The sequence below is a fragment of the Ruditapes philippinarum genome, unplaced genomic scaffold (genome assembly GCF_026571515.1).
Source record: "Ruditapes philippinarum isolate M1 unplaced genomic scaffold, ASM2657151v2 ctg17515_1_1_1_1, whole genome shotgun sequence".
NCBI classification, from domain to species: domain Eukaryota; kingdom Metazoa; phylum Mollusca; class Bivalvia; order Venerida; family Veneridae; genus Ruditapes; species Ruditapes philippinarum.
This window is the reverse complement of record NW_026863799.1, coordinates 25,001-37,044: the sequence shown is the minus strand read 5'-3', so window position 1 is coordinate 37,044 and position 12,044 is coordinate 25,001. Positions and strand designations below refer to the sequence as shown.

At 32.9% G+C, this 12,044-nt stretch overlaps 1 protein-coding gene across 1 annotated transcript in view; it reads right to left on the bottom strand.

The window, feature by feature from the left end:
• Window positions 1-104: 104 nt before the first annotated feature.
• The window catches only part of LOC132723360 (uncharacterized), a gene marked incomplete at its 3' end in the record, with an annotated part of 17,191 nt that continues 5,251 nt past the window's right edge, over window positions 105-12,044 (bottom strand). Inside the window, exons 2-7 of the mRNA XM_060708058.1 lie at window positions 10,296-10,491; window positions 5,897-5,997; window positions 4,206-4,313; window positions 2,371-2,466; window positions 1,578-1,693; window positions 105-155 (exon numbers count right to left, since the gene is read on the bottom strand). Of these exons, the coding sequence (XP_060564041.1) occupies window positions 105-155; window positions 1,578-1,693; window positions 2,371-2,466; window positions 4,206-4,313; window positions 5,897-5,997; window positions 10,296-10,491 (668 nt within the window). The remainder of the gene's footprint in view (window positions 156-1,577; window positions 1,694-2,370; window positions 2,467-4,205; window positions 4,314-5,896; window positions 5,998-10,295; window positions 10,492-12,044) is intronic.

Genomic DNA, 12,044 nt, shown 5'->3' with positions numbered 1-12,044 from the left:
TTTTGGTTTTTCTACACAACACCGCAGACAACACAACAGCCTGAAAATTATCAACCACAAGTTAAGCAAACTAGCTATTGCAGTAGCGTTCTGGTTTTCATTACATCTTTAGGACTAGCTGTCACATATACAACACCGCCAGACAACACAACAACCTGAAATTAACCAACACGATAACATTACATCTGTCATTTAAGAGAAAACAATGTTTGTAAGTCAAACTTTAGTAAGCTAATAGATAGATAGATTTATTTCGGCATAGGAAGCATATACATAGTTGACAACATAACATAGGATAAATTAATGAGCATTATTAAATACTATATCACATACGAGAAAACTATGACATGCTCACCATCACCAAGGATAACACAAAAAAGGGAAAAAAGCTCTTATTTCCATTGTGGTCCTTTGTATTGGCGGCATGACATAGAGAGGCAGACCTAAATATAATCATGTTTAAAAATACTAATAAATCATAAAAATGTATATCACAGTCAAATCTTGAGTTAATGACACTCCTGTTTACAGCTAGGATTTAAAACACAATGCTAAAATTGTAAAAAGATAATTAGCAGACAATTTAAAATCCTGAGCCGAAATATGTAAAAACATAGTAAAAATAATTAAATACTGTTCATAAGATGACTTTTGATGGCAACCTTAAAAACTTTGTAACCTGTTGATCTTCGTTAACTCTACCGGTAAATCATTCCATAATTTAATTCAAGAGAAAGCAAAGGATTTAGAACCCTGACCTTTGACCTTAGGTAGACAATACCCAATACAATAGCTGAATTGAGAGGGACAAGAATGAAATGTTTTAAGACCAACAATGTTTCAATCAATCAATCAATCAATCAATTTCAAACGTATGAACAACTTTAAGAATGTGTGTAAAGAATTTTATCATTTCATTTCTTCCTTGTCAGAATAGTCCTTATGATTTAATACCTAATCTGCTAAAATTTTATGATGAATTTGCGCTGTTTTGAACTATGAACTGTTAAGGTTGAAGGACTCAAGCTGAAGTTTAATATAACTCCTCGAGTACCTTTTTTGAAAGAAAACTATCTGTTTATACATAAAGTTTGGAAAGTTTTAGAAAGAAGTTCAGTGACTCAATAACCAAGATAGTACGAGTGTAAATATATTCCATTTCTATTCAATTCTAGAGCTATTCCTGCTGTACAAAGACTTTCATGAGAAAATGCAATCAAAACATTCCTCTCATCATTACGTGAACGTGTTTATGCGTAAAAACCTTCAACGGTGTTGGGCGCAGGACTTTCAGATATGTCTTGCTACATTTACTGACTTGACTAATCATCTTATTTCTAATAGACTTGTAGTGCATCGAATAATATATGGTATCAGGAAAAGGGAGATTCTTGAAGGCAGCGAAAACGAAAAACATATACCCAGGTAGTTAAAAATCGTAGTAGGGATGACGTTATAAAGACAATAGAAAATACAACAATCATCTCTAATGCCCCCGACACCGGTCTGGGCGGTATTCAGTCCTGTAGTATCAATAAAACATGGATCAAAAATACAGTGATGATGTGTGTACCTACCAAACATACAAATCGGTAATAGTTGTTATTATCCGGTGCAGTACTGTCTCTGTTGTATATTTTCAGATGGGGGATGGGACCCACTTTCCTCTGATCGTTAGCGTCTAACACTTTCACTACAAATATAACATATACGTTTTTAAAATTCCTATTTTCTAAGTTACCTTTGATGAAGATTTTTGAGTTAGAAACCCGTGTTTTTCTTTCTTATTTTGAATAAAAACCAATACATTTTTTGAATTTAAAAGAGTTGAGTTCTATTCTTCAAATTAGATTATTACTGTCTTTTAAAATTTTAATAAGAAAAAGCAGATTCATAACTATATATGAATCGCCATGGTTGGGCTGTTTTCAGTACATCCGGACAAAATGTACACAAAACTGTAACAGGAATATAAAATTTTGCTTGGGAAATACATAGTATCAGAAATAAATGCACTGCTGTATTCTCTCATGGAATTAAAATGTAGAAGCCAAGGATTCATATCAATATTTCAATATACACTCAAATCTGCGAATAAAGACAATCCAAAGGAGAGAACATACATGTTTTTTATGGGTTTGTCGAAGAGTGTTTTTATTGACAGGAAAGTGGTCTTAAATACAAATGCATGTTTGACTGCAGTATTTAACTCAATTCATTTAAGCATGGAATAATAGGCTCAAATATTCAATAGTAATAAGATGAATATATCTGTTTCAGAGCATTTTTTTCTTACATGTAAACATCTGCGGTGTGTTGCATAACGTATAATTAAAGAAAGTTGTTTGCCTCGTGTCAAAAAACGTTTACAACTCGTGCTGTTGGAATTAACATCAATACACGTGGTCATAATTGTATGATCCAAACAATCAGCTGGACATTTTTGCAGCTCACTTGTCTCCGAACCTAGAATAAAATAATGGATAAACATAACTATATAGGTCTGTTTTCTTGTACTTCAAGCAATAGAAAAAAGAAATGAGTGAGAGAGACTAAAATTAGAAACCTTTATTTGCAAATTTTATCTATATGTTCGTTGTCAATTTAATTATAATGGTTTGTGGAATTTTGGTTTGGATACATAACTTACCTAACTTCGTTTTTTGGTCAGCTGCATGACATTGGTTTTTATGTTTTTTTTTTTTTTGTTTTTTGTTTTTTTTCTCTCCATTAATTATTGTGTGCCAAATAATATTAGTGATTCGAGCTAGGCAGTCAAGTTAAGTAAAATATTTTATTGGCAAAAAACGTAAGTTTCATAATCATCGCCTTGTAACATTTTGGCGAATCAATCTTTACAAAGTGTAGGAAAGAATGATAAATCAACAACAACTGCAACTATCTGTAGTCTTGGGGTGTACCAAATTTTGTGTCAAATGTTTCAAATGAATATTTCTTTTTCAATGTCAGATGCCTTATAAACACCCTGTACCTCAGAGCAATATATTTAGAATTGGTAAGAACCATTTACTATAAAAACTTAAAGGAGCAATAAAATCAAATAAAAGACTTTATAGGAGTGGTATGTACAATTTATTTTAACTAAATATTACAAAATCGATAGCTGGATACTAAATACAAACATACATTGTAATATCCCGATTTCCTATTTTATACCATTTGGGTAACGTACAATTATATAATCGATTTAAATAACGTGAAAATGGCAATACAGTATCCTAAATAATACGTATATGCATAATTTACATTCTTATTTATTGAAGCATATATTTTCTTGTTATTGGAATCGATGCAAATATTTGTTTTTTTTCCGATTTGATATTTTAATCCAAACTTGTCTAAAAATTTAACACACTAAATTCTGAATTTTATCTCAACGTAAACGTGAATGTTGTATGATTTGAATACATGCGCGTATACCAATCATTCAAGGACATCGTAATGTAGTGCAATGTAATGTTATGTAATGCAATGCAATGCAATGTAATGTAATTTAAAATGTAATGCAATTTATGTAATGCAGTGTAATGTAATGCAATGCAGTGTAATGTAATGTAATATGCAGTGTAATGTAATGCAATGTAATGCAGTGTAATGTAATGTAATGCAGTGTAATGTAATGTAATGCAGTGTAATGTAATGCAATGTAATGTGATGTAATGTAATGCAATGTAATGTAATGTGATGTAATGTGATGTAATGTAATGTAATGCAATGCAAATGCAATGCAAACTGCAATGTAATGTAATGTAATGTAATGTAATGTAATGTAATGAAAATGTAATGCAATGTTCTGTTTTTGTCCAGGGTTTAATTTACATTTAGATTAAGCTCACTTTAAATTTTACTGTGTATATTATTATGTAGTTTAAAAAAAGATGCGGGACGACATAGCCTTCTTAAATGCAAACTTTCCTTTAAATGCTAAGGATTAATGTTAACATTATAACCAATTAAAATACAAATATAATTCATGTAAGTTTATATATAGATGCTCTCAACGCGGATTATGAATTTACTCTTTTATTATCGTTATACTGAACAAAATAAAATCTGTCTGACTTTTATCTTATTTCATTCTCACCATGTCGTTAAAGACAGTGCTGTTTTTTACTTTCAGGTGTCAATGCATCATTATAAAATGAAAATAAACATAGCATATATTTTTGTTTGTCTTATCTTACCTGATTTTAGAGCGATATGGTAATTGTATGGCTGTACATATGAGTCAGTGTTGCATACGTTGTCATACACATCTTGTATTGTAAACTGATAACCAAACGGGTCCGCCTCTGCAAAAACAGAACAAAGCAATTTTAATGGTGTAGTATGTGGATTAATCGGTTATATAACCTGAACAGAAAACCATCGGTTATATAACACGTACAGAAAACCATCGGTTATATAACCTGTACAAAACCATCCGTTATATAACCTGTACAGAAAAGCATCCGTTACATAACCTATACAATAACCATCGATTATATAACTTGTACAGTAACCATCCAGTATATTACCTGAACAGTAGTAATCATGGTAACTTTGATGAAACGATATTACTGAGCTATTTCAAAATGAAGCTGTGAAGATGGGCTGAAAAAACTATTATATTTTTAATTTTTTCATTTTTGCTTAAAATTTAAAATACGGGTTTCATCCATTAAATTTAAGGGGAATTTTGGGGATTTTGTTTTATTTTTCCCAAATTTTTAAATTTTTAAAATATTTTACGATGTTATAAAAAAGGAGCCCCCAAAAAACGTTTGGGCATTGATTTTCGGGGGGCTAGCCCCCCGATTTAAAAAATCAGTTTTCCCGAGTTTTTTTTGGTTTTTTCTCTTTTTTTTTATAAAATTTCAAAAAATTAAACAACACGGTTCCCTGTTGGGGCCAGAATTTAAAACCCAAAAAAAAAAAGAAAAACCATGAACGAGCACTAAATTTATGATTTTTCTCCTTTTTTCCCCTTTTTTAAACAATAAGTAACCCCCCCAAATTTAAATAAACCCGATTTTATATTTCCAACGGGAAAGGGCCCCCAAACTATGATACAATTATGTAAATGTACAATATATGTACAAATGTATAATGATTATGTACTTATTGATAAACTGTTTATTCTGTTCCTTTCATTAAGAAAACTTAACACATGTTACGCCCAATACGCAAGGAGTTGTTTTGTATGCATAAGGTAAAACAAAACAACAAGCAACATAGAAGTAGATTTTTTTAATTATATCACAGTTTGGGGACCTTTCTGTTGAAAATGTGTCAAAGTTAAATCGTATACATAAAAAAGCACAGTGCGTTAACTGGAGTGCAGGTATTAGTTACCCGCACTCCAGAGCATGCCCATTGATTGGCTCCTTTTTGCTGGGGTTTACTTATTGTGACGGAAGAGAAAGGGAACGCGACAGAAATATCATATTCAGATGCTCGTTCATTAGTTACTTTTTCCCGGGGTTTCATAGTGTGACAACAGGGAACGTGTTTTCATGTTTGACTATGATACAAAAGAGAAAGAACATCAAAACACTCGGCAATCAGATTTATACACGGGGGCTACGCCCCCTCGTACAAATCAGATAGCATCGTGTTTTGGTGCTCTTTCTATTACTTAATGTTGTGAGATCACAATTGCAAATAGAACAGAAGCGAAGAAATGCTCTCTCTATCTAGAGAATTGAAACAAAAAAAAAAGATTTTAAGATTTAAAAAATCAAAAGAAATAGGCATGTATCTCAATGTAGCATTAGTAATTCATATTAAAATGCTTTAAAATGGATATACAGTTGAAAAAATTACTTTGGATGATACACATTAAAACTATTTTAATATTTGGATAATATAAAAAGTTAAAAAGTAAAACAATTACGTGTTGCTTGGTAGTAGACAAGTTTGTTATCCGTTGTTTGCCTGATATCTATGCAAGTATGTATCGACCTTTGCCCACCGAGTAAAGTAAATTCCTCCGATCTGAAAATACATAAAAAAGTCAATGAATATATGGCTAGAATGAAAATATTGTACATACAGCATACCCTCTGGCACGCTTTTAAAAAATTTTTTCAAGCGTTTATTGTTTTATGCACACATATTCTTTTAATTCCTAATTACAATCTGACACAAAATTGTCACCATAAATGTTCTGTATAAAAAATATGTTGATGTTTTTTTTTGATTCACGATTGCAACATCTACTAATTTTAATTTGTAATTTCATTCAAGGTGATGGGTGGTACCTTGAACAAGCCTTTGTCGACTCTTAAACGGCAGGATCAAACCGATCTAGCAATATTTTCAATTTTACCACCCTTCGTCGACCTTTACAAATTTTAGTGTAGAAGATTTATGTCATGTTTAAACTACATATTGCAATTGTTTAAAAAATGAGCATCGTTGTTTGATTTATCTTATAGGCAGTTCTATCATTACCACCGTATCAATACACTTTCAAACATGTCATATGTTTTCAAATATACCTTTAAACAAAATTCAGATATTGAATTTGCGTAAGGCGGTGCAGGGGTGCGGAAAGGGGAGTTGGGCGTGGACGGTAGGAGGGGTAATTAGCCTTTGCGTTTATTCAAATGACGAGCTTGCAATATTATGCTCACCTCGGTGAGAAAAATATTCCTTCTTTGCTGATTTAAATGTTGAAGTTGATAATTTCTTAAATATCATAAAAAACATATCTTATACGCATAATATGGACGTATCAAAATTATAAAGTGGCAATAGACGTTTTTTTTTGCAATGCACAATGTATAAATGAGTCACAAATCTATTTGGTTTTTTCAATTACAATGCATACATTATACTGGTGTCTACTGTCCCTTTTCAACTGTAAAAGTTAAAATTTACATTTTGATTTTTTATTTAAACTTATCGATTATATTCCTTTCACGTCTGAAATCAGTGCTATTGAGTTTATTTGTCAGGCTGTACAAAAATTTGAATAGAAATTTAAATAAACTAGGCATTTAAACATTATGCGTTTTGTCAAGATAGCCTCCATATTGTTCTGAAATTATATATTTATTTAATACATTCTTATATATTAACCTTTTCCCCATATATCTTTTATTTCTTATAAAAGGACAGTATTTACATTGGAAGTCATTTGTTATCGATTCAAATTTGTTGGTTGTAGCCAGCTTTAATTTCAGGGGATGTTGAATAATACCTTTTCAATAAATCATTTTCTGTCAAACTTGGCGTTCAGTTCAAAACTATTTTTTTAACATTACATACCATTAAATTGAATTTTAAAAAAGAAAAACTTATATATAAGATAGTTAATTGGAAAGAGTAAATGTTGTCACCACAACAAAATGTAAAAGACACGATTTGGGTGAGTCTTAACATTGATGAACATATTCAATGCAAAGCGATGGCACCCCAGCACCGGCTTGGAAAAAAAATTCAACACTGAAATAAGAATCATTAAAGCGCGTTCGTGACTGTGTCATTCGGTGGTAATCATAGAACATTCAACGGGACACTATTCCGAGCCATTCTGTGAAAAGAGAAAACGCCATGTTTCCGGTAAAAAGTTATGTTGCACATTTTGGACCTAGTCTGCAAAAAGATCGAATTCAAATGGGTAGATGATGATTACAATGATACCTATCTTAACCCATTGCTTCATGAGCATTTTCTGAAAAATGGCTGTTTTCATTGAAAAGTCTCCCGTTACAAGTTCAAATTGCTATAATACTATAAAAACTGCTTCAACACTAATCAAACTTGGCACAAATGTTGACTGGACCATTGTCCTTGCAACAACATGCTCAGACTTAAATTTTCTGTTACCATGGCAACGAGGGGACATCTCAAAATTGCCAAAAATCACTATTTTGCGTTGATTTTTTCCATCAAAATTGATTTCAAAGTGCTGCAACTTATCAATGGATTGAGATAGAGTCAAATGCTTCTCAGCGTTGGTTACACGTTACCTTATGATCAATCTGGGGTCATTTACAGCCTCTCACAAGTCCAAAATTTTCTTGGCGATGAGGGGGACTCCGCCCCCCTTCAAACCCCCAAAACAGAAGGGGGCACATCCCCCTTCTGGCAACCCCCTGATGTATCTTTTTGGTTGGGGGGCCGCGCCGAAAAAGAGGTCAATTTTTTTAACAACATTTCTCAAACAAAAACAAGTGTTTGGGGCCTAAATAAGGCATTTTTTCATCATTTGAGACAACAAAAGGGGGGGGGTGAAAAAGGCGTTAAAAGGCGTGTATATGAAGTAATGGGTTAACTGAAAATGATGAAAATACTTGAAATTACCCTAAATCGCGTTTTTTCATGTTTAAACATGGCCTGTCATATAAATTTGAAGAAAAATTGTTGTTTTGTAGATTTTTTTGATTTTTTTCATTAACCCATTGCTTCATGAGCATTTTCTGAAAAATGGCTGTTTTCATTGAAAAGTCTCCCGTTACAAGTTCAAATTGCTATAATACTATAAAAACTGCTTCAACACTAATCAAACTTGGCACAAATGTTGACTGGACCATTGTCCTTGCAACAACATGCTCAGACTTAAATTTTCTGTTACCATGGCAACGAGGGGACATCTCAAAATTGCCAAAAATCACTATTTTGCGTTGATTTTTTCCATCAAAATTGATTTCAAAGTGCTGCAACTTATCAATGGATTGAGATAGAGTCAAATGCTTCTCAGCGTTGGTTACACGTTACCTTATGATCAATCTGGGGTCATTTACAGCCTCTCACAAGTCCAAAATTTTCTTGGCGATGAGGGGGACTCCGCCCCCCTTCAAACCCCCCAAAACAGAAGGGGGCACATCCCCCTTCTGGCAACCCCCTGATGTATCTTTTGGTTGGGGGGCCGCGCCGAAAAAGAGGTCAATTTTTTTAACAACATTTCTCAAACAAAAACAAGTGTTTGGGGCCTAAATAAGGCATTTTTTCATCATTTGAGACAACAAAAAGGGGGGGGGGTGAAAAAGGCGTTAAAAGGCGTGTATATGAAGTAATGGGTTAACTGAAAATGATGAAAATACTTGAAATTACCCTAAATCGCGTTTTTTCATGTTTAAACATGGCCCTGTCATATAAATTTGAAGAAAAATTGTTGTTTTGTAGATTTTTTTGATTTTTTTCATTAACCCATTGCTTCATGAGCATTTTCTGAAAAATGGCTGTTTTCATTGAAAAGTCTCCCGTTACAAGTTCAAATTGCTATAATACTATAAAAACTGCTTCAACACTAATCAAACTTGGCACAAATGTTGACTGGACCATTGTCCTTGCAACAACATGCTCAGACTTAAATTTTCTGTTACCATGGCAACGAGGGGACATCTCAAAATTGCCAAAAATCACTATTTTGCGTTGATTTTTTTCCATCAAAATTGATTTCAAAGTGCTGCAACTTATCAATGGATTGAGATAGAGTCAAAATGCTTCTCAGCGTTGGTTACACGTTACCTTATGATCAATCTGGGGTCATTTACAGCCTCTCACAAGTCCAAAATTTTCTTGGCGATGAGGGGGACTCCGCCCCCCTTCAAACCCCCCAAAACAGAAGGGGGCACATCCCCCTTCTGGCAACCCCCTGATGTATCTTTTGGTTGGGGGGCCGCGCCGAAAAAGAGGTCAATTTTTTTAACAACATTTCTCAAACAAAAACAAGTGTTTGGGGCCTAAATAAGGCATTTTTTCATCATTTGAGACAACAAAAAGGGGGGGGGGGTGAAAAAGGCGTTAAAAGGCGTGTATATGAAGTAATGGGTTAAAGACTTCTTTGTCAAGCTTTTCCACTTTAATAATAAAATAACAATAAAGTTTGCATTGTAATTTGAATGCAACAATACAATCGTAACATTTGTTATATACTTTTATAAAAAAAATATTGATGAAATAAAATGCGTATTTTCATTTTCCGTATTTTCACTACTGTGAAGCATATTTTCCGTATGTTCATTGCAGTGAAACGTATTTTTCCGTATTTCCACTGATGTCTAGCCTGACTACTTTCTGCTAAATTCACTCAACATACAAGATTTAAAGAAAATTTCATACTGTGATGTAAAAAAAGAGAAAAATGTATAACAGAAAATTCAAGTTCTTTCTATAAATACAGGATTTACTTTCAACTTGTGGTACGGAAATTATCATATTTCACTTGTGGCTAACACCACTCATGAAATATTTATTTTCATACCACTCGATGAAAATAAATCCTGTATTTATAGTAAAAACATGAATATCCTCTATTTATTATAATATCACAATCTACCTACTTTATTACATATTTTGTATCGCCACGATTCTCAAAACATTCAAAATTTAATTGAGACACTCCAGGCGATATAGTAATTCCGGTTGTACTTGACACGCTATAGTAATTGAGCAGATGAGTAGAGTTGATATCCCACGTGCCATCATTGCTTGAGACCCACGTGCCTGTTAATGTGGCGGGAAAGGTACATTGGCATTCTGGAAAATAAGTGTAAAATTCGAATGTTAAAATATGAGCATAATTTGGTTTATGGAGCTGAGGATTGCATAATCACATGTTAAAGTGATGACGTAATATAGAAAATCCTTATAGGAATATTTACATCGAGAATAGATATATTGCTATGGATTTGTAAAATCCCCATGCATTAATATAATACATAAATAAGGGGAGCGGTGGCCTGGTGGTTTAGGTGTCTGCCTCTCAACCCAGGGATGATGGTTTCGTGCCCTAATCGGGTCACGATCATGTATCTTCATACGGCTACCAGACCTCGAAAGTGATTAAAATATGTTGCACGAACTTTTTTCGAAAACGAGCTTTTAAAACAATTATGTTTAAACCACTAAAATATAGATAGATATATTTATTTCGGCAAAGGGAAGCATATACATAGTTGACAATATAGCATAGGATAAAATAATGAGCATTATTAAATACTATATCACATACGAGTAAAACTATGACATGCTCACCAAAACCAAGGATAACACAAAAAAGGGCAAAAAAGCTCTTATTTCCATTGTGGTCCTTTGTATTGGCGGCATGACATAGAGAGGCAAACCTAAATATAATCATGTTTAAAAATACTAATAAATCATAAAAATGTATATCACAGTCAAATCTTGAGTTAATGATACTCCTGTTTACAGCTAGGATTTAAAACACATTACTAAAATTGTAATAAGATAAATAGCAGACAATTTAAAATCCTGAGCCGAAATATGTAAAAACATGTTTAAAATTTTTTTAAATACTGTTCATAAGATGACTTTTGATGGCAACCTTAAAACTTTGTAACCTGTTGATCTCCGTTAACTTTACAGGTAAATCATTCCATAATTTAATACCAGAGAAAGCAAAGGATTTAGAACCCTGGCCTTTGACCTTAGGTAGACAATATCCACCCTTTTGACTAAGTCTTGTACTATAATTATGTACGGAATCTTGCGAAATAAAGTGTTCAGACATGTAATCCGGAGATAGGCCATTTTTATCTTAAAAAACATGACACAACATTATCTGTTCAACTCTTTTGTGGACCGGTAACCAGTTAAGGGACTTAAAGTGGGATGGGTCAATGTGGGCTCTGGAGTCCAAGTCAAGTACAAATCTCATTATTTTGTTTTTGACAAGTTTGTAACTTATTTTTTAAAGACTGTGTCAAGCTATTATACCAAACAGAGCATGCGTAATCATAGTGACACTGAATAAGAGACATAACCTGAAGTTTCTTGGTATGCTGAGTAAGAAACTCTTTCTTGCGGTAAAAAAATTTTAACCGAGAGTTGGCCTTCTTAAGAACAGACTCGGCCATGGCGCAAAATGACAGATTTTGGTCTATAGTAATCCCAAGATACTTGATAGATGAAGTTGATTCATTAATCTACGATGTAACAACATTGAAACAACTGGTCTATATCAAGTATAAAACACAGAAATTTCAAAAAACTGAATAAAAAGGTTAACTAAATGAAATTGTTACAGTTATCTCCGTAGTTACAACATTTTAATAGTTATGCCAAATAAT